The 18,238-nt window shown below is 43.7% G+C and overlaps 2 protein-coding genes across 7 annotated transcripts in view; one reads left to right on the top strand and one right to left on the bottom strand.

Annotated features, from left to right (window-relative positions):
• Positions 1–2,479: 2,479 nt before the first annotated feature.
• Positions 2,480–4,567, bottom strand: LOC119699148 (translation initiation factor IF-2-like). The gene is made up of 3 exons (XM_038132199.1): positions 4,326–4,567; positions 3,782–4,235; positions 2,480–2,682 (listed from the first exon to the last, which is right to left on the bottom strand). Exons 1-3 carry the CDS (start codon positions 4,565–4,567, stop codon positions 2,614–2,616), a joined length of 765 nt encoding a protein of 254 aa, XP_037988127.1. The 3' UTR covers positions 2,480–2,613.
• Positions 4,108–18,238, top strand: part of MACROD2 (mono-ADP ribosylhydrolase 2) — an 844,207-nt gene continuing 830,076 nt past the window's right edge. For 2 of the 6 annotated variants that reach the window (XM_038130846.1, XM_038130848.1), the window contains exons 1-2: positions 4,109–4,611; positions 8,543–8,659. In XM_038130846.1, coding sequence (XP_037986774.1) covers positions 4,566–4,611; positions 8,543–8,659 — 163 coding nt within the window. In that variant the 5' untranslated portion in view covers positions 4,109–4,565. Of the gene's footprint in view, positions 4,612–8,542; positions 8,660–18,238 lie in introns of all 6 variants that reach the window. The other 4 variants (XM_038130850.1, XM_038130847.1, XM_038130845.1 and 1 more) reach the window with 4 other exon arrangements.

Below are 18,238 nucleotides of genomic sequence, written 5' to 3'. Positions count from 1 at the left end.
AATTTATAAGCACATTTTCGATTATTATATTGCTCTGTTATTGGTGCAATAAATTAATTTTGTTCAATAGCTACAGATATTATGTATTTTAAAAGATACTTTCACATAAATGATGAACAAATTTTTGCTTAACATGTGGAACTGTCCACAATGCTCTCTTGCTTTCTGCTTGAATGAGGTAGAAATTGAGGAAATAATCTGAATATAGATCTGCATTTTAAATGGTTATCAATAAGATTGATATTTAAATGATGAAAAATTGAATTATTTAAGAACTTTTAAAACATCTTGATTTCATATTTACCTTTTTCACTGTATTCAAGGAAATAATGAACAGTGTAAAAACCAAAGAACTGGTTTCCCCTGTAAACAAAGAAAAGAGCTGCTTACTGCTGTTTTCATACAAATTTTCTTCTTGTTAAACTTCACATCTTTTCTCACAAGAGTGCCCAGTTTTGCTGCCCATGGTTCAGTGTCCACAAAGACAGGCCCGGACCCTGCACCACGCTGTGGTTGTGAAGGGGGCACTAATCTACACTTCCTTCTTTGACACAGAATTTTTCACATGATTTCAACACTATCAAGACTTGGAACAGCCAACTTCCATTCCCATCCTCTCTATTTCTCCAGCAACTGACATTTTGTCCCTTCCTTTAAAATCTGCGTCTCAAACTGACTCCCTCCTGGTGTGCCACGGCTCCCACAGCACAGCTGACCCCCACGGAGCCAGGGCTCATCCCGTGCCCCAAAGTGCCTCCTGCAGGGCCCCGGCTCTGCTCAGCTTTGCTCTGCAGTGGATCTGCTGCGCCACCACCTTTATTTTGGTCAGGATGGTTCAGGGCAGTGGAAATGCTGCACGTGTTGGCCTTAATGCTGCTTTGGTTGGATGATCCAGCAGTTTGGATCGAGGCTCCAGCTCTCCTTTGGTTCATTTATTCATTTCTGTAGCACAGTATTCGCTCTCATATTAATTTACATTTCCTATTATATCTCAGATGGGAACTCTCTAACCAGTCATTACTTTATCCATATGTTAAATGTTCATTTTGCAGCTATTAGTATTCCATCTAGGCTATGTATCTCTTAAATACTCATTTTGGACATTGCCCAGTCTTCCTCTGCAGAACGCCACCACTCTGAACCTAGTTCACCAGGCCTTGGATGGACTAAGTACACACAGAATAATGATGGCTGAAATAAATTTTTATTAAATATAAATAATCTATAAGCACATTTTCGATTATTATATTGCTCTGTTATTGGTGCAATAAATCAGATTTGTTCAAGTGCTGCAGATATTATATGTTTAAAAAGATACTTTCACATAAATGATGAACAAATTTTTGCTTAACATGTGAAACTGTCCACAATGTTCTGTTGCTTTCTGCTTTAATGAGGTAGAAATTGAGGAAATAATCTGAATATAGATCCGCATTTTAAATTTTTATCAATAAAATTGATCTTTAAATGATGAAAATTTGAACTATGTAGGAACTTTTAAAACATCTTGATTTCATATTTACCTTTTTCACTGTATTCAAGGAAAAAATGAACAGTGTAAAAACCAAAGAACTGGTTTCCTCTGTAACAATGAAAAGAGCTGCTTGCTGCCATTTTCATACAAATTTTCTTCTTGTTAAACTTCATTCCTTTTCTCACAAAAGTGCCCTGTTTTCTGTTGGTGCTATTTTCATGCTCATTTTTTTCAACAGAACTTTTTTAAGCCCTTCTGAGCACTGCTTTAACCCTCCTCAATGTATACAGCTCGCTACAGTGCTCTCAGAAAATAATCTCCCAGTTTGCAGCAAGATTGGTTTTCATCCAAATACTGAAATGCTACTTTTTAGGTGAATTTTCCCACCATGTATGACAATGCTGATTGTTTCTCTGCCCTCAGGCCTCCAGAATCAACAAATGTAAGAAGACAGGTCATGCTCACATCAGTCAGTGGCACAATTTATTGCTTCTTCGGTGGGATCAATTGTATCACCAGCACCTAAAGAAAAAAAAATGTAAAATACAGTAAGAATTATGTTACTGGAATTGTTACTTTTGGACACTTCTATTTTTAAGTTGAAGACCAGTTTTATTCCTGTCTTTTGTCTTTCATTTTGATGCTGGTGTAAACACCAGGCTTGATTTTCTTTCCCCTTTTATATATGTACATGCTTGCTTTAGATATTTTCCAAAATTATGGCTGTTGTAGCTGCTTTTACAAATGAAACTGCAGAATGCATGCAGATGGCCTCTACAGGAAGAGAGCTAAGTTTTCTCTTTCTCCTCTTCTGGTCCAATAAACATTGATTTATAAAATGTGGAACAGATCCCACAGGACACCAGAATATTCAGTAGCCTGGTAAATATTCAATGATCTAGGATATGCATTCAAATATTTGCTCCACATAATAGATGTAAAAAGAAGAAAAGAAAAAATTTACCTGTTGGTTTCTCTCTCATTTTTATATTATCAGGATGAGAAAACTGTGCTTGGGCTGCCAAGGCACATCACCCGGGCAAAGCGAAGAAATCAGATAAAGATGACAACAACCCTTCAATAGGTGGTCTAATATGAGTGCTCAAATATGCTTTGCAAAGAGGACTCAGGCTGATTTTTTAAAAGGTAAACTGGGTTCTTCCCCGCATCACCGAGTGGGATAAGATGAACGATTTCACTGTAAGGAACTGTGCCAAGATTAATGGTTATGGTAGAGATGCTAAGGTTTGTGTTTAGCAGGAACTATGAGAAAAGAAGTGAAACGCTGCTACTGAAATGTTGCTAAGTTGTACTTCACCTTTCTTTGACACAGGTGAAGCACGGGAATGCATCACAAGAGGAAAGCCAGTCCTTGACCAGGGGCTGCACACAAGACATTCTCTGTATGAATTGCCTGGAATTCCATTTTCCATATGAACCCTGTGTTTGACTTCAGTTGGACATCTCTGTACCCCTGTGAACTGTTCTGAATAGGTGAAGCTGTGTCAGATAATAAGCACAGTGAGGCTGCGACGTGTCCTTTGTCACACCAGCCCCTCATCCCTCCTGCTCTAAGTCAAGCACCTGCTGTGCTCCAGGGCTAAATCAATCCCCCTGCATGGGGAAGGGACTTTCCCTCCATGGGGGCACAAGTGAAGCTAAGAGCATCTGTAAGTTGTAGGGAAGCTTTTCCATTTATTTATTTATTTATTTAGTCCATGGAAGTTGTTGTGAAGGAGGAAATTACTCGTGTTACAGAGAAGGCTGAGCGGCACAGGGGCCAAGGTGCCTTTGTGACCCTTGGATCCAGGTGGGACCTTGGCCTCTGCTGCAGCCAGAGGTGATTTCCACAAGAGGTGGGACTAAGGGCTAGGGCGTGGTGTAGGGATCCCAGGAGTCACAGAGTCTCCGAATCAAAGAGGTTGGAAACAACCTTCGAGATCTTCGAGTTCAACCTTTGAGGGAACACCAGATTGTCAACTACAATGTGGCACTGAGTGACATGTCCAGTCTTTTCCTAAACACCTCCAGGGGTGGTAACTCCATCACCTCTCTGGGAAGCCCGTTCCAATATCTTATCACTATTTCTGGGAAGAGATTCCTCCCTATGTCCAACCTGAACCTCCCTGGCCCAGCTAAAGACTATGTCCTCTAGTCCTGATGCTGCTTACAGGGGACCACATGGCCGCAGCCTCCTTTCAGAGAGTTCTAGAGAGCGACAAGGCCACCTCAGAGCTTCTTTTTCTCCAGGCTGAACATCCCCAGCTCCCTCAGCTGCTCCTCACAGGACTTGTGCTGCAGACCCACCCGCTCTCTCGCCCTTCTCCGCACACACCAGCTCAGCCCCGCTCCCGGAAACCTCAGCCCGGCATCCGCAGCTCCAGCACCTGTTTTTACACCGCCCGGGGCAGTTTCCCGGCCGGGCTCAGACGCTCCGGGGCCGCACGGTTGCCGTGGGCCCGCGGGAGGCGCTGGCGAGCGGCCGAGCCCGGCCAGGCTCGGGCCCGGGCCCCGGCGCTGTCGCTCGGCAACAGCCCCGCCGCCCCGGGCACAGCCCGGTACCGCCGCAACCCGGAAGCAGAGGGGCGGAGGAGGCGGGCGAGGGGCGGCGGCGGGGCGGGACGGCACCGGGGTGTCCGCCTGCTCCCTCCCTCCCTCCGGGCCCCGCGGGGGCTCCGAGCGCCGGCATCGCGCAGAGCACGCAGTGTCGCACCCAAGCACCCGCCACGCCGTGTCCCCGCACCACACACTCCCCCAGATCCTGCCGACCCGGCGGCACCGCGCTCAGGCTCCTCCCGGTCGGTGCGGGAGGAGGAGGAGGAGGAGGAGGCGGCTGCTGAGCGGCGGCTGCCGGAGCCAACGGGCGGCGGGGAGCGGGGCGGGCGCTGCGGGGGTGTCGGGGTAGAGCGAGGCGTGACCCGGCTGACGGGCACCGTGCGGCGGGCGCGGAGCCGGACCCGGCGGGATCAGCGGTAGCAGCGGCGGCGCGGGGCGTCGGTATCGTTCGGCTCTGGCTCTGGCGCGGCGTCTCCTCCACCCCCTCGTGAGCCTGGGGAACCTGCAGCTCAAAGCCGCCGCCAGCCACACCACCATGTACTCCGGCAACAAGCGGAAAAAGCTGTGGCGGGAGGAGAAAGGTATTATCGCCCTTCCCGGTGGACGGGCCCGCTTCTCCCGCCTTTAGCCCCACGTTGCGCCGGGAGGCAGCGAGGGAAGGGGGGGGTGGTCCCGGTGCCTTCGGAGCCGCCGCCGCCTCACGGAGGGTGTCCGGCAGCGCTTGCCGCCGGCCGCGGCTGAGGGGACGGGGTGGGGAAGGGGGAACTCCGTGTTCCCTGCGTTTGTCCTGGGCTCTCCTGGCTGAGCCAGGCTTCATGGCAGCCCGGGCGTGCGGGAATTGGGGATGTTTCCCCCTCGTTCCCCGGCGGATCCGTGAGGAGTGGAGCCTCGGGGCGGAGGGAGGGCGGTAAACAACCCCTCTCCGGAGGGCTTCCCGCCCCCAAGTCACCTTGTGTGAGTGCTTCAGGCCGAAAAGTTGGGCACATGCTCTCAAAACGTGCTTTTCCTCCTTTCAATGGGTTTGTTTTCTGAGGGGAAGCGTGGTTTATTGGTGTAATCAGTTTGGATTCTAGTGTCGTTCAGCCGCGGTGAAATGTTTGGGGTATGGGTGTCTCAGAGCACCCCTACGTCCCATCTTTTCAACTATTTATGTATTTTTAGCTCTATTTTAAGGACCCCGACCTGTGTGTTCTCAGTTTATAAAGCCTCTTAATCCGAACTCCAGAGCATGAAAACTGTGGGCCAAGCATTTGATGCATTGTTTTGTTTGTACTTTATATTGATCCCGGGGAGACCAATATAAAAATTAAGAAAAAAAATTCACGGAGTGGTAGTGCAATGTTTATATCTGTGAGGAGGAAAGCTTCTTGCCCGGTGTGTTCCAAATAATGAAGTAATAGATGAGGAGAGCATGAAGTGCCTATCAGAGGGTCATATTTTAAGTTCTTTTTTTTTCTTCCATCACCCTTGCGACTTTAAGTGTGTTTCAAGCTAGGAAGGCAGAAGACCAGTTCAGTGAACAGGATTCAAGTGCACATTTCCAAGGAAAAATTGTTACAACAGAAATGAACTTATTTTTCTGTAGGATAGTTGCTTCTGTCAAACTCCTCTCAAATCAAGTGAGTCTTTTTCTTTCAGACCATCTTACAATCCGTGTTTCTGTAGTAAAGGTGAGGCAACAAAATTTTACCTGACAGAAGTTTCTGTTTTCAATGAAGAAATTGCAGTTAAATTGTCTCAAGCGTTGTTTATGTGTGATCAATTACAACCGACTTTTCCTTAATGCTGTTTGTTTCACCTTTGAAATATACAAGGGGCAGATGGGGAAAAGTTACTGGCAGGCCCTAGTGAATGTCAGTATTACTCCCACTTGTCTGTTTCAGCTCTGTTACTGTCTGTGTGAGTTCACGGCCTGGCAGGTGAACTCAAACCATTAGTAAGGAGGGCAGAGTGCAGGGTCTGGAAACTGGAGCTGCTGTGGCACACTTTTGGTGTCTCAGTTCCTTATGAGGATGGTGGTCCCCATCAGCATGGGGATGTTACTGAATGCAAATCAGTGCTGCTGAAGGTCTTCCATCCAGGATGCATTTTTGAGTGCTAGCTGGCCACAACTCCCTGTCCTTTTGCCCAGTGAGAACAAGGAGCATTTGCCAGTCTTCTGCTCCAGTAACTGTTCCAGCACCATGCTGATGTTGGCCCCGAGTACTTTGAGTGAGGAGGGCAGAAACAGCTTCTCTCTTCATTGCTGGCATTGCCCTTCAGTTTTTAGCCCTGTGGGACTGTTCTTATCAAGTACCTCATTTACTAGAGAGGAAAACTGCAGAAGCCCAACTTCTTTGCTTCTTAGCCAGTCAGTACTTTGGAAATCAAATCCTGTCAGGTCTGCCTTCACCTTTCACAAGCACCCCTGAACCCCTGCAAAGCTGCCTGTGCTCACTGGCTCTGTTCTTTCCATGAAACTCTGAGTGCAGTTGCTCTTAGCCTTTTACATTCTGAAGCACTTCTTAAAATGAAAAAGCACTGATTGCTAAATATTGAGTTCAAACCCACTGACAATATTCTTGCTTTTCTTAATTACTTTCTTGGTAATTAAGGCTTGGTCCACATCCTCTCAGGGGAGATCTTCCATGAGGACAGCTGAAACGGAGCCGGAGCAGGAGTGGAGGTGATTTCAGAGCCTTAGACACAGGACTGGGCTGCCTGCAAACTTCCCAAGTTTTTCCCACAGGCAGAAAACTGTGCTTGCTGTTGGGAGCACCCTCCGGGAGGTTTGTAAGACTCAATTGAAGTTCTTGCTGCTGCCTCACAACAGCAAACTTTTGTAAAACCTTCCTGTAGAGAAAAACTTGAGTTTTGAAGGCAAAGGACTGGCTCTGTCGCCTCTTCAGCAAAAGGCACCTAGACTAGCTCTGTTTGTCAGTCCCTCAAAACTGACATGCTCTCTCAGGTCTGCCCCCCTGGAGGACTTCCAGTGTGCACGTCGCATACTTGGAGTTTCCTGTGCCTGGAGCTTGGGTGAGGGAGGTGGGTACCCAGCTGTGCAGAGTGGTGGCTCTCATTAGTTACTTCTCATGGCAGATGTAAATATCCCACTGAGATACCAGCCTGAGTAAGGAGAGAGAAATGTTTTTGTCAACCGAAGAAATTGGTAATGCTGTCAAAAATTGCCAAGATGATCTTATTTTGTTAAGGAAGGCTGTGCTCAAAACTTGCCTTGTTAGACTGTGCTGACTGCAGCCTACATAATTAGGTAACTTTATTTTGGAAAAACACCCAAAAGAACCCCAAACCAGACCCCAGTGATTTTCTTTCTTGGTTTTTTAAGATTTGATCGGAGAAGCAGTTTCTGTGTTCATCTTTTGCTGCTTCTACTTGGGATGAAAATGTTCTTTTTATGTCTATTTAGTCCTTTATGTAAAATTCAAATAATATCGGTCCAGCCTTTCCTCACATCCCTAAAAGTTCTCTAGTCATTGAAGAGCATTTATTACTGGTTAGCACGTCAAGGAAAACTGTTAGTGTGGTTAAAGTAGCGCAGTGCTACTGGTAAAAACAGACTGAGAAATTTGAGTAGAGCATGGGTGTCATGATGTTCTCCACTGGTCTTTTTCTTTTCCCCTCTTCTTTTGGGAGGGACAAAGCTCTTCATCTTGTGCTGAGCTATTACTAAGCATTGATGAGGTAGCGAGGGAAAAGAGGATGTGACTGCAAAAATGAGCTGAAGTGCTGGGGTTGCTTGCAGTTTTGGGTCATTGGGATGTTTGTTTTTTTTTTATTGTAAAAGTCCATTTATAGCAGGGTCTGAAGAAGCGTGAAGTTGGCAGTTGCTGTCACACTTGTTCGATGTTTGAGGCTTTACTTTTCACTAAGCATCTGAAAAAAGAGGCGGTGACGTTCTCAGCAGAAAACAGAAACAACTGTCCGTATGTATTTTAGTGTGGTAACCAGGTGCGTCCTATTAGCATTCAAATGAAAATCTCTAAAGCTAAACTTGCCTTTTTAACCACCCCAGACACCTAGAAGTTGACAAAACATTTTCTGCAGCTCTGATCTCTTTTGTTATGTAGCAGCATTTCATGAATTTCCCACCCTGCTCCCTGCCCTCACTTGAATTTTTGTTTTTTTTACTTCTGCTTTACAAATGCAAAACATACAGAACAGACTTTCATACCTGAGAACTCCCTATAAAACAACAATTCCCTACTAAAGTTGCTGTTCTGATACAGGAATTGAAGTGGCAGGAAGAAGCAGCACAGTAGTGACATGGGGAGGAGGCCTGCTCAGCCCAGAGTGTGGGGAAGAGGTGTTAACTTAACTGGGATAGCCAGGAACAGGCGTGTGCAGTCGTACGGATGCACCATGGTCAGCTCCTGGTGTAACTCACTGCCTCACTCGTGCTTGGTCAAGTGGCATTTCATTCATCAAGGGCAGTGCAATGGTCGCTGTGGCTCGTCTGCAACAATGTATGAAAGCTTGCAAACCTTTTCTTGTTTCTCTTTCCCCCCCCAACAGAGCGTTTGCTGAAGATGACCTTGGAAGAAAGACGCAAAGAGTACTTGGGGGATTATGTTGCATTAAAAACTATTCCGACATGGATGGAAGACCTAAAAAGTAAGAGTGAAAGTGACGGTAAGTGAAGTGGGGGAGTCTTAAAATGTAGACCACTCTGTTTTCTCAGTCTGAAGTTACTTTTAGGAAGGCCAAGACTTAGAACCCATGTGGTTTTGAACAGTGATAGCCTAAAATTGGGACGGGGCAAAAAAAACCCCAACAAGATTTCTTAAAGCCTCACTGGTGTCCCAGAACTCTGTTGGTATCCCCAGATGGAGTCACTAACCCTTAAGTGTGTGAAATAGATCTTCTCTGCGTGAGTCTTACTTTCCAGATACTCCAGCAGTCAGCCATGCCTAAACTTACTGAGCATAATGTATGGGGAATCTGGGCAAAGCAATGCTGCAGGTGACCCAAAAGCAGAGGGTAAGTGCAAGTTGAGTTATTTTCTAAGGATCCAGAAACTGGTGAAGATGGGGCCTCCCTTACATTTGGTCCTGCCTGCTTTCTTGGGTTGAGGAACATTAGTCTGCCCAGGATTAACTCCAGTTTCCTTAGTGTGTGCAGCCTTATCGTGGTTGTGATCACCAGTAGAGTTGTCTAAATACCTGGAGTGAGAGCTAACCAAAAATGTGAATCTTCCTTGCTTACAGACTTCTCTACTCTGCAAGTAATTCTGTAACAGTGCCTTGTTCTTTGTCTAGTTCCCTTTCATCCACACAAGGGTATGGAGGAATAGGGATGGCTTCTGAGCTCATTTCCTCCTCCTCTTCTTTTTTCTCACTGTGTCTTGCTATCCTACTTGGCTGAAGCCTGTGGTTTTTTTTTTGGAGGACTATCTAACTATGAGATCTGAAGTGCTTCCTGCCTCTGCAAATATAGGACTAATTTTCTGACCCTTTTGTTGTAATTAAAGGCAAATACTGGCCTGGGTGAAGAGATGTGTAGAGTAACCTCGTGGCTGCAGGTGAAAATGCTCTTGATGGTGATAGTCCAGGTGAAATGAGGCCTGGAGCTGATCAGCTGTTTTTAAACTGGCAGGCTGTAGCACTTATTTTAGCACAATCTGAAGGAGCTCACAGATTTTCAGATGTCCTTGTCAAAAGCAGCTATTAGTATTGTCTATTCCTAAAAGCATCTGGAATCATTTTCGAAGTGGAAATATGTCAAGAGATTGCTGAGCTCTTCAGCCCTGCTGAGCAGCTGTATTACATCAGTACCCACAGACCTCTCTTTGTCCCGTTTGAGTAGGTCATTTATATCTTGCCACATCAGAAAGTGTCTCCATCTAGAAAACAAAGGCTGCATAAAAATAAAAAAAGAGTACCTGACTTCTTGCAATTTGATTTTGGAGGCCTGTGGTAGGTAGGAATATACAGTATGGCATGTGGCTTAACTGGGAGGCTCTTTATCCCTTCCCAGCCCAAACTATGTTTTTTCTTCCAGCTACTCTCAGATTCTCTCTAAAGCACTGAAATTCACAGATGTTGCATTACTTGGGCTGCTGAAAGTGGCAAGGTGTGGATTTACGTTGTGATTGCTGTTACGCTTCAGAGAAGCAAAATGTCAGTTTCTAATATGTGGGTATTGAATCATGGCAGTGGTGAATTTATTTCCTTGTAGCTGCTCTTGCATTCTTTCTGTTAGTACCCAGTACAGTGCAGAAAGTGCTGGGAGGCAAAAGTTGTGCTGGAACACTTCTCTGCTCCTTGAAGGTTTTGTTACAGTGTACGTTCAGGAGAAAATATCCATGGTCACTCTTTTGCTTTGATGTATTTGTTGTAAGTAAGCCGTGTGTAATAGTGAACTTTGGGAAGGTTGGGCTGCTGAAATGCTTCCACATTTCAACTGATTAGGACAATTAAAAGAAATATGTGTATTAATGTGACTGCATCTCTTTCAGACTTTATTTCTCTTAAATGTTGACCCCGTTCTGAAGGTATCAAGTGGGTCTAAAAGCTGTCTTTTTGAGCTGAATTACAGAAAAATTAGAATTTAAATCTTTTTGCTGATGAGAACTTTTGCTCTGTTTGATGGGACATACAGGGGGCAACAGGTACAACCTGAATGAGATTCTGGAGTGAAGCCTGAGGTGTGATGGAATTGCTGATGATCCAACAATGCCATGTTCAAGTTCTGATATTTCCTTCAAGTGAAAGGTGGCTGCTTGCACTGGCAAATGGAAGGGGTCTGAAGGAGGATGGTGGTGAAAATAAAATCTTCTGTGTATTTGTCAAGCCAAAACAAAAACTGATGGGGGATTTGGAAAAAATTCTTTACAGTTCACTCCCTATACCATATAGAGTAAAAAAAAAAAAAAAAAAGACAGGTTGATTACTAAAGCATAAAGTGGCTGTTCAGGGAGAGTGATGAGGAGAAATCAAGAAAACAACCAAGAACAAATCAAGTGAAGCAGGCACAATCAATCAGCTGCTGGAGTAAGAAGCTGTAGGAGAAGGGCAGAGCATCTGAGCTGGCAGCCATCCCCACGGACACTCAGTACTCAACTGGTGTTCAGTACTGCACAAGTTTTTGTACTGGCTGTTAGGAAAAAAAATATGTGTACAATGTAAAACCTTCACAGTGCCCATTTTTAAAATGTGCATGACTCACTGGAGGGTGTTGGGGAGTTCCAGTTAGGCATACATTTTTGTTATGTGTAAGTCTAATGGCAGATTATTAAAAAGTCTGTCTGCAGAATTAGGCAAACTGAAATGACCTAAGAGGTTCATATTGGGAAGGAACCAATCTCACTGCCGAGGTGCTTCATGGGTGCTCTTTACTGGCAAATTGGAAGAATATGCCTTAGTTTGTGGAAGAAAGCTTTTCCCTACCCATCTCCTACCCTTTTGACAGAAGTTGTGCTCAGAACTAAATTCGGAAGAAAACCAGCAAAGCTTGGCGGAAGTTTGGTGTTTTGGTGAGGATGGAAATCTTTGTAATGGAGCGACATAACAGAGGGATGCACATCTATGTAAAGGCTCCTGAGGAGCAAAGTTACTGAATACTGAATGGCCGCTGGCAAGGGCTTTGTCTCTTGGTAGCAGCAAAGCTATTAAAAAATATTTGGAAGTTCAAAGAGGCAGTATCTTTTAAAATGCTCTGCTGTGACTAAAAAAAAAAAACCCTACATTTTTGCAGGTCTCCTCATATGGACACGACTAGCCATAAGAAATTAGGCTGGTGTATGTGGGCATGGAATTTGGACAATGTTTGTGTTAAGTCTTGGTTTTGGGAAGAGGGTGGCACAATGGGGAATGCCAAGACTAAGCTTGGTGCCCACTTTTCTGCACTAAGGGAAGCAATCTGATGTGGGTGTGCTCGTTTCCAGAAGGGCTGCGCTGTCAACACCCCTGATTTTTGGTGTGCTGCTTGCCAGGCTGCACAGGTAGATCTCAGAGGTCAAGTGTTGCAACAGTGGAAGGAAAAGGGACAGTTAGTGACAAATGGCCCTCTTTAATGTCACCAGGGGATGGTAGGAAGACAAAACTTTTGTTCTTGAAGTGGTCCTGTAAATATAAGCTTTCTCTAGTTTAGCTGTTTATTAAGGAAATGAGGAGTTTCCCACTTTGGAAACAAAGAATGATCTTGCCAAAGAGGGCTGGATAGTGTGAATATGCTGTAAGGTGTCATTCTCCCCACTTGTTATCCTTCACGTAGACCAAAAGCACATAGAACTAATCTGTTTTCTGATGTGCTTTGAAACAGAGTGTCTTCCTGACAACATGTGAATAATGAACTTGTTTTATGAAGTTCTGGAATTTATATCCCTGTGTTTCAATGCTATTTATTACACACCACTTTGTTAGGCACTCGTCTTGTACAGCAGCTGGAGCTACTGTTGCCCAGTGAATTAAATGCCACCATCTAGACTAACAACTAGAGTGTATTTTGAAGTTAAATACATATATTAGCTTTTTGTTGGCTACACACTAATTCCTGAAGATATCTTTCCTCTGCAGTGGTGAATGTGAGAGATTACTTAGGAAAACTTTTCTGGAAAGCTTTTTTAAAAATTGGGGTCTTGGGAATTTTGCTGTCATTGAGTTCTGTGTGTCACTGGTAGAAAAACATTTTGTTGTATTAATTGGGTGATTCAGAAAATGGAATAAGTGATATTGTTTAACTCCAGGCAGCTGATAGTCCTGCTGACTCTCACAGCCCCTGGAATTCACTGGGATGACAGTGATGCCAAGAAAACAGCAAATTCAGGCGATGGTTTAAAGATCTTTGCTAGTGGTAAGAACTGCTTTTCGTAGGATGAAGTTAAAATGGAAGGACACGATAACTGGGTTTATTTTTATTTAAGGTTAAATGACACAAAAGGTCTGTAGTCCTTTTAAACAAGTGTTGAAATATGTTTGGATGTTTTGGCAGTCTCTGAATCTTTTTAATCTGCTATTTTTAAAGAAAATGATATGGCTCAAACTATTCAAGTTAATCTAACACTGAGGGTTTTATGTATAATCACAAGGTTCGGATTTAATAAAAGCATTGTTGTACTATCAATGTGTAGCTTTCTAAATATCCACAGTGGGTTGACACAAGATTAGAGACAAAGCAATGTAGATGAGCTGGTCCAAATGCTGCATGGTGAAAAGAAAATGTGTAGTAACACTGAGCTCTGGCCAGCATTTCTTGAGATGGGTAACTAACACAAGTAACTCTCCAGTATCTCCTTGCAGCCCTGCTTGATTTGAATATCTGACCTGCAGGAACTAGGAAACAAGGTGATGAGTATTAAACAGACTTTGGAAAGTGGCACCACTACTAAGCTGCAGTGAAATTCAGCCAGACATCTACAAGTAAGAAATGGCATCTCTCTAAACCCTTTGATATTATCAGTGATTTATACAGAAAAAAAAATTATGTTCAGCTAGAACATTGAGACTGTTAGACCAGTTTCACAATCACAAGATCTGTCGGTAAGAGCTGTGTGAAACCTGTGTGTTTCAAACCATTCCCCCACCAAAAATCCAAGTCCATCAGCTTTCATTGTGTTTTTTTTTTTTCTTACAATGACTGTAACAACTGTCTTTATGACAGATTCTTAGCTGGCAAGGATGAAAGTAAATTGAGACAGCTTCATGTAATTTTTGCTATCTCGCTCAAAAAAAAAAAAAAAAGCTTTTGCTACTGAAACTCTTGGTTTGAGAAAGTTCAGAGTGCAGCAGTTTTTCTGCTGAGTACACACAGAAACAGCAATAACTTGTGTGCCACCATTCCGGGTCTCCTCTATTACCTGTGGCCCTGAGTGTGAATTCCAGCTTTGCCTAAACTTGTGCTGCATTCAGTTTTTTCCTTACTTTTCATGTACATACCACTGTTACTCGTGCTAACCATCTTATCACAAGGTCTCTTCAGGACTGGTGTGTTGAAGGTTAGAAAACCGTGTCTCCTAGATGCACATGGAGAGCACTGCTTATTAATTGCTGTGTATAATAGCTGGGGGAGCACCATGAAAAAACTAACAACTGTGGTTTCTGTGAGTTGTGTGGGGATTATGGTAATTAAGTATTTTGAATACTTGTGAAATTGACATGCTTTTTGTGGACATGGCTGAAAAGGCGTTTGCTCAGTTCTGCTCTCTGTCCACGTTATACGCATATCGAGGAAGCAGCAAAGGAATTAGAGGGGTAAGAAGGGCAAGCCATGTTTGCAGCTTGTGCTGAAGGTGTCCAGGAGTCTGTGTGCCCATGGCATAACATGGAGTAACTTTTAAGGCTGAGTTGGTATTTGTTTGGCTGCTGTAGATACCCAAGGCTGCCAGGGCAGGAGGGTGTAACCAGAGCCCTGTGTGCTCTGCTTGGCTCAGGCTCTTGGCTGCCCTTTCACGATGTGTCCTGGGCAGATACAAAGCTGTAGAGTGCTGCAAATCTGACCATGTCATCTGGACACCCCACACACCCTTCGGGCTTTCCCAATACATACTTTGGCTATTGATTTCCAAAGATAGACTTGTACAGTACAGGGATGGGAATAACCCTTTGTTGTGTTTTCACATAGTTTGGTTTTTAGTTAAGGAAAAAAATCCATGAGCTACGGAAGTGATTCCCTGTAAGGACCTTGGCAGGTTCCTTCGGACCTGACAGAACCAATCAACTGGCTACTTCTAAATACTGACACCCTGTTAAATCACTTAAGAGAGCTGAATATACCTCTGTGAAATGACATTTAAAGATGAACAAGCCCCAGGAAAAACTCTCTGGCTTCTGGCCTTTGAACAGGTAACTGGACACTGGCCGGGCTGGGCCAGGAGGAGAATGAGGAGATGCCTTAGTCTTGGGCTGAAATTCTCTTGTAAGGCTATGGTGAAGATACAGCTGATACTCCAGAGGTTTTTTTCATGGAATGCTTTGGGGGGATGTAGCGTTCTAGCCATAGCCGTGAGCGAAAGCACCAGTGTTGGAGCAAGCAGATGTTGAAGTAGCTGTGATCTAACGAGGAGCTTGAACAGAGAGAGATGAGAAACCTTGCCCCAGGGGTAGAAGAAAACCTCTGTTGCCAGAGATAAAAGAAGAGAACTTTTGTTTCTATACTAGATCAGCTCATCCTTAAAATTGCACTCCAATAAGCTGAGATGGCCCAGAGTAGTAGTTGTGGAAAGACTACCGAGCCATGGGAGGGACTTCACGATTGAAGATTTCTGGGCAGCTGCTATTTGTGAAAATTAAAACCACAAGAGAGCTGTTTCTTATGGAAAAGTCTTCATGGCATGGCAGGAAAGACTCTAAGTTCCTTTAAGTGACCTGAAGTAAGATTATTTTTTAAGTGGTAAAGTGACTGAAAATAACTAATTTGTCTCTTTATGTTCTCAGTAGAAAAAAAAAAGTTGGAGGGAGGAGAAGTGGTCTGAATGTTTATTCCGAATTCTTACTATTTCTTTTCTTTTACTTCTGTTAATGAAATTTTCTTTATACCCTTTAAAGTTTTGAGCCTTCTTTGCTCTCCTCCTAATCCTTACCTTGCAGCAGAAAATGAGTAAATAATTCTAGTGGGTGCACTGGCATTTGGTCAGCACTAGATGCACTGCATTAATTGGTGCACTGGTCAGGAAACTCAGATTGGTGAACCTAAACCTCTACACTCTTCAGGTGCCAGTTTACTTGAGCATAAACTGAGCAGTAATCTCTGTGTGTGTGTGTGTTTGTTCCTGGAGGTGAATCATCTCTAGTTAGTGATATCCCTGATGTAAGCAGGTAAATCAGTGGGTTTAGTGTAAGAGGTGGAGGGAAAGCTACGGTAAACAAAAAGACTGAAGATGTATTCAGTTGACCTTGTAATTCTCTGGTGAGCTTCATGTGAGTAACCTTTGTAGGATGGATTAGCTGCCAAAGAGATGATGCTTGCTTTACAGTTTGCATTTAAGTGTTTTTGGGAAAAACAAAAAAGTTTCTTGCTTTCAGCAAGTATGAGATGATGATTATTAAAAAGTTCAGGTCTGTTTACATAGATTAAGAGCACAAAATCCAGTGTAGCTAATCCTCTCTCTAAGAAAGTAAATCGCTTGTCTTTGATGTAATTAAGATGATGACTTCTCTTTAAGCTGCTGCTCTGTGACTTTCTTAACAAGGTAACTTCCATACAGCATTAAGCTTATACAAGTCCTGGAGAGAATTATTATTTTGTGGCTCTTCTGCATGCAGCTGAGAAAGCTCTCTTATCTGCAGTGTCAGACAGCTCCTCGAGGGGCAAAAGTTAACCATAGGAAAGGATGCTGCTCTCAACAATAAATTGGTGTCCTTATTGAGGCTCTGCAAGCTCTTGATGGGTTTTAGAGAGGGATAGTAGGTGGAGATACAAAGGGAAGTTAGGTACATCTTTGCCAGAAAGAATAGATTTAATGTTTAATTACTGGTGACATGAATCTTGTCCAGATTAATAACTTTCAAGCTTCTGTCCTATGCAATATGAGAAACAATCCTTTTTTTTTTGGTAGCTGCTGAATGTCACTGCACTGAAGTTTTGTACAGAGGTCCCTAAGGAAGTACTTAGTAGAGTTAGGAAGTCAAGATGATGCAGTGTGCTGTCAGCTGGCAGGCTTGTTCTGGGTGTGAGGGAGGACGGCTTTAGCAGCAGTGATGCTTTAAGTTGGGATGTACTGTTCCTCAGAAACTGCTGAGAAAACGGTAGGTTCCAGCTTGGAATATTTTGGTGGCTGACTTGAGTAAGATAATTTAACATATCTTAAAAAGTAACAGGTTATATATTTTGGCTTCTGTCTTTTCTTTGATTATTATTTTTTTGCATTCTTCTTCTTATATATAAAGGGTGAGCTTCTTTTGAGTGTGGGGGATTGCAGGATCAAACCCCTAAATTAATGTATTGCTCTACAAAGACAATTGCAGTTAGTCATCTAGCTTTTCTGGGCATGGTAGCTTGGCTAGTGCCCTAATCTCTAAGTTGTGATGGATTGTGGCATATGTCCTCACAGTCTTTTGCAAACAGATGTGAGCCAGTGTGCCAGCCTGATTAGAAGCCATGTGCCCATGATTAGGTTGAGGCCAAAACCAAGCTGTTAAATTGTACCCTTGTCATGGCTTACTTACGTGGATCTGTTGCCTGACTATGTGACTTCGATATTTTCAAATGCAGGTGGAAAAAAGCTGATGTCCTTCTGCAGAAGATGGAGCCCTCTTTTGATTAGACAGGTAGAGACTGGTATGGCTTGGTTTAATTTGATGTAGCTCAGATATGACAGGTATTTATGAAGGTACTGAACTATTGTCTCAACTGGGATTTGCTGCCTGGCTCTTCATAATTATGATGACACAGGGTAGGCCACCCAACTCTGGGTGTGGGAGGCTTGCAACAAGTTTGAAAACTAACCTCAGGCTCAGAGAAAGAAGTGATACTGCTTTAACTCCCTTGATGGCGTTGGGGGATCACTGGTGCAGTTTAAGCTCTCCAAGCTCTCTGGATCATGTTAACTAACTTTCATGTGTAGCTGTATTTGCTTCATGCACAGTTGAACACTTGATTACATGTGTTAAAGACCCAGTCACTGGAAATAACATAAGCCTGGCTTCCCTTTTTTGATTCAGTAGTCCCTTTTTTATTCAGATTCCCTTCTTTGATTTGTTTCTACATGCTCAACATGAAGGAATGTCTCTTAACAAGCCAGCGAGGGTCTGAATAATTGTAGTGTAGAATCATAGGATTGTTAAGGTTGCAAAAGACCTCTAAGTTCATTGACTCCAACCATTAAATGGTAGTAGTTACTCTGTGAAGTGATATGTGGCTTTCTCCATGTGAGGACATCTAGCTGATATGTGTTTGGAAAATGAGTTGAGAGAAAATTTCTCTGCCCTCTAAGAAGTGCTGCTTATTATTTTCTTAATGCCCAGAAAATGCTCTTCTGTGCTGGAGAGAAGGCTTAGCAATCTAGTAGAAAGATGTTACATTTGGATTTTGCACAGCTTTAAAAACCATTGAAATGATATTGAGAAGTATTTTCTATTTCAATGTGCAGTGTGACGGAGAAGCATAATGTTTGTGCACAGAGATTGTTCTGAGACATGGAGGCTGTTGCATGTTGACTTGGCATGTTTGCAGAAATGTGTTAAAAGGGCCTTCACCAATGTTTTCAGGTTTTTTTTTTTGGGATGGGATGCTGTAGAATGCACATGTTGGCAAGTGAAGCCTCTCAGCCTTGTG

Source organism: Motacilla alba, chromosome 3, assembly GCF_015832195.1.
Source record: "Motacilla alba alba isolate MOTALB_02 chromosome 3, Motacilla_alba_V1.0_pri, whole genome shotgun sequence".
Classification (NCBI taxonomy): domain Eukaryota; kingdom Metazoa; phylum Chordata; class Aves; order Passeriformes; family Motacillidae; genus Motacilla; species Motacilla alba.
Note: the sequence above shows the minus strand (reverse complement) of the source record. Positions and strands in the feature narration are given on the sequence as shown.

What these genes read in the sequence shown, in the direction of transcription:
- LOC119699148 (XM_038132199.1), bottom strand. Translation starts at nt 4,567, where the DNA reads ATGGTGGTGTGGCTGGCGGCGGCTTTGAGCTGCAGGTTCCCCAGGCTC. An exon ending in CCCGCCGCCCGTTGGCTCCG is followed by an intron (nt 4,236 to 4,325) that starts GCAGCCGCCGCT and finishes CCGGGTCGGCAG; the next exon opens with GATCTGGGGGAGTGTGTGGT. An exon ending in GGAGAAGGGCGAGAGAGCGG is followed by an intron (nt 2,683 to 3,781) that starts GTGGGTCTGCAG and finishes ATCTTGGCACAG; the next exon opens with TTCCTTACAGTGAAATCGTT.